This window comes from Tachysurus fulvidraco, chromosome 20 (assembly GCF_022655615.1).
Source record: "Tachysurus fulvidraco isolate hzauxx_2018 chromosome 20, HZAU_PFXX_2.0, whole genome shotgun sequence".
Taxonomy (NCBI): domain Eukaryota; kingdom Metazoa; phylum Chordata; class Actinopteri; order Siluriformes; family Bagridae; genus Tachysurus; species Tachysurus fulvidraco.
Window position 1 is genome coordinate 475,409 of NC_062537.1, and position 2,500 is coordinate 477,908.

The 2,500-nt window shown below is 49.5% G+C and overlaps 2 protein-coding genes across 3 annotated transcripts in view; both read left to right on the plus strand.

Moving 5' to 3' along the window:
* The window catches only part of tbl2 (transducin beta like 2), a 7,512-nt gene extending 5,335 nt beyond the window's left edge, over window positions 1-2,177 (plus strand). The window contains exons 5-7 of the mRNA XM_027158571.2: window positions 286-412; window positions 785-937; window positions 1,056-2,177. Coding sequence (XP_027014372.1) covers window positions 286-412; window positions 785-937; window positions 1,056-1,515 — 740 coding nt within the window. The 3' untranslated portion in view covers window positions 1,516-2,177. The remainder of the gene's footprint in view (window positions 1-285; window positions 413-784; window positions 938-1,055) is intronic.
* A 180-nt stretch (window positions 2,178-2,357) lies between these two features.
* Window positions 2,358-2,500, plus strand: part of bcl7ba (BAF chromatin remodeling complex subunit BCL7B a) — a 4,205-nt gene continuing 4,062 nt past the window's right edge. For both annotated transcript variants that reach the window (XM_027158572.2, XM_027158573.2), the window contains exon 1: window positions 2,358-2,500. This exon is cut by the window's right edge and continues 26 nt beyond it. In XM_027158572.2, the coding sequence (XP_027014373.1) occupies window positions 2,435-2,500 (66 nt within the window). In that variant the 5' untranslated portion in view covers window positions 2,358-2,434.

The window sequence follows — 2,500 nt, forward strand, 5'->3', positions numbered from 1 at the left end:
GTTCGTTTTGTTTGTGCGCTTGCGGGCTGTGTGTGTGCGCGTGCGATGGTGGTGTGTGTGCCGTGCGTTGTGTGTGTGTGCGCGTGCGTGTGTGTGTGCGCGTGTGTGTGTTGGTTTGCGCGCGTTCGTGTGTGTTGTGTGTGCGCGCGTGCGTGTGTGTGTGTGTGCGCGTGCGTGTGGGTGTGGTGTGCGCGTGCGTGTGTGTGTTATGTCGTGTGTGTGTGTGTGTGTGTGAGAGTAAAGAATAAAAGTGAAGAAACGACTCTGCTGCTGTTTGTGTTAAAGGGAAGTTTATAATGACCGCTTCAGTGGACACCAGCATCATCATCTGGGACCTGAAAGGAGACGTGTTGGCCTCCATCACCACCAACCAGATGACCAACTCACATGCTGCTGTTTCTCCCTGTGGCAGGTCAGTGCACACACACACACACACTCTCTCTCTCTCTCTCTCTCTCTCTCTCTCACACACACACACACACACACACACACACACACACACACAGTTACCCATTCGACATTATTACATTTTTTCATTTATTTCATTCATTATTTTTTTATAGGCTCTATATAATTTATAGGTAAATGTTAAATAAACTTGTATTACAAATTTTTATTTTAGTAACAAAAAAGTCATAATTAATAATTAAAATATTTATTGCTCGTGTCATTTATTTATTTATTTATTTGTTATTACAATGCATTATTTGTATATAAATGATTTAATAATATATTGTTCAGTAATATTCCATGCTATATTATAGTTGTGTGTCTGTGTGTGTAGGTTTGTGGCAGCGTGTGGATTTACTCCTGATGTTAAAGTTTGGGAAGTGTGTTTTACTAAAACAGGAGAGTTTAAAGAAGTGAATCGAGCGTTCGACCTCAAAGGACATTCAGCTGGTGTGTACTGCTGTGATTTTTCCAACAACTCCAGCAGGTCGGTCTCTCTCTCTCTCACACACACACACACCCACGCGCACACACACGCACGCATGCTTGCATGCCCTACATAATTCACTGCATTTAGGAGTTGTGTGTGTTGTGTGTGTTCACAGGATGGTGACGGTGTCTAAAGACGGCACGTGGAAGCTGTGGGACACTGATGTGGAGTATAAGAAGCAGCAGGACCCGTACCTGCTCCGGACTGTACCATGTCAGGTATCAGAGGGGAGTCGCATTGCTCTGTCTCCAGACGGTCGTGCGGTCGCCGTGTCTAGCGGCCGAGACCTTTACATGTACAATGCGAGCTCGGGTGAGTTGGAGGAGGAATTCCACGATGTCCACAGCGAAGACATCACTGATCTCAGATTCGACATTAATAACCGCTTCCTGGTGAGCAGCGGTGACCGCGCCATCAGGGTCTTCCACAATGTGAGCGGTTACCGTGCGGCCATCAGCGACATGCAGGTCCTGCTGAAGAAGAGCACCAACTCTGGGGTGAAGCAGCGGCTACAGCAGCAGATCACTGAGGCCCAGAGCGCGCTGGACACCATCATCGGCACCCAGAAGAGCTGAACACCATCATCGCCACCCAGAAGAGCTGAACACCATCATCGCCACCCAGAAGAGCTGAACACCATCATCGCCACCCAGAAGAGCTGAACACCATCATCAGCACCCAGGGGAGCTGAACACCATCATCGGCACCCAGGGGAGCCGAACACCATCATCGGCACCCAGGGGAGCCGAACACCATCATCGGCACCCAGGGGAGCCGAACACCATCATCGGCACCCAGGGGAGCCGAACACCATCATCGGCACCCAGGGGAGCCGAACACCATCATCGGCACCCAGGGGAGCCGAACACCATCATCGGCACCCAGGGGAGCCGAACACCATCATCGGCACCCAGGGGAGCCGAACACCATCATCGGCACCCAGGGGAGCCGAACACCATCATCGGCACCCAGGGGAGCCGAACACCATCATCGGCACCCAGGGGAGCCGAACACCATCATCGGCACCCAGGGGAGCCGAACACCATCATCGGCACCCAGGGGAGCCGAACACCATCATCGGCACCCAGGGGAGCCGAACACCATCATCGGCACCCAGGGGAGCTGAACACTGGGCTCTAGGTGGTGTTTATTCAACACGAACTGCTCCTTTAATAAGTGTTTTATAGCAGTTTTCTGTTTGATTTTATTAATTGAAAATAAACTTTGATGTATTTCAGTGTTGTTGAATGACTTATAGTTTATAATCGACATTATTCCGTTTGTTGGGGACTGAAGTGTTGACGTTAGTGTTAAAATAAAGTGTTAATCAGATTCACGTCAGAAAGACAAGTTATTTAAATAAAGAGGTGGGCTCGTGCCAGGCGGAAGTCACGGGTTCTCGCGAGATCCTGTGAGTGTTGCGCGAGAGCGACACGATTGCGGCTAAAAGAGGAAGCTAACGAGTTAGTCAAGACTTTTAAATCTTATTTAAACATGTCGGGACGCTCAGTTCGCGCGGAGACAAGAAGCAGGGCTAAAGATGACATTAAGAAGGTGATG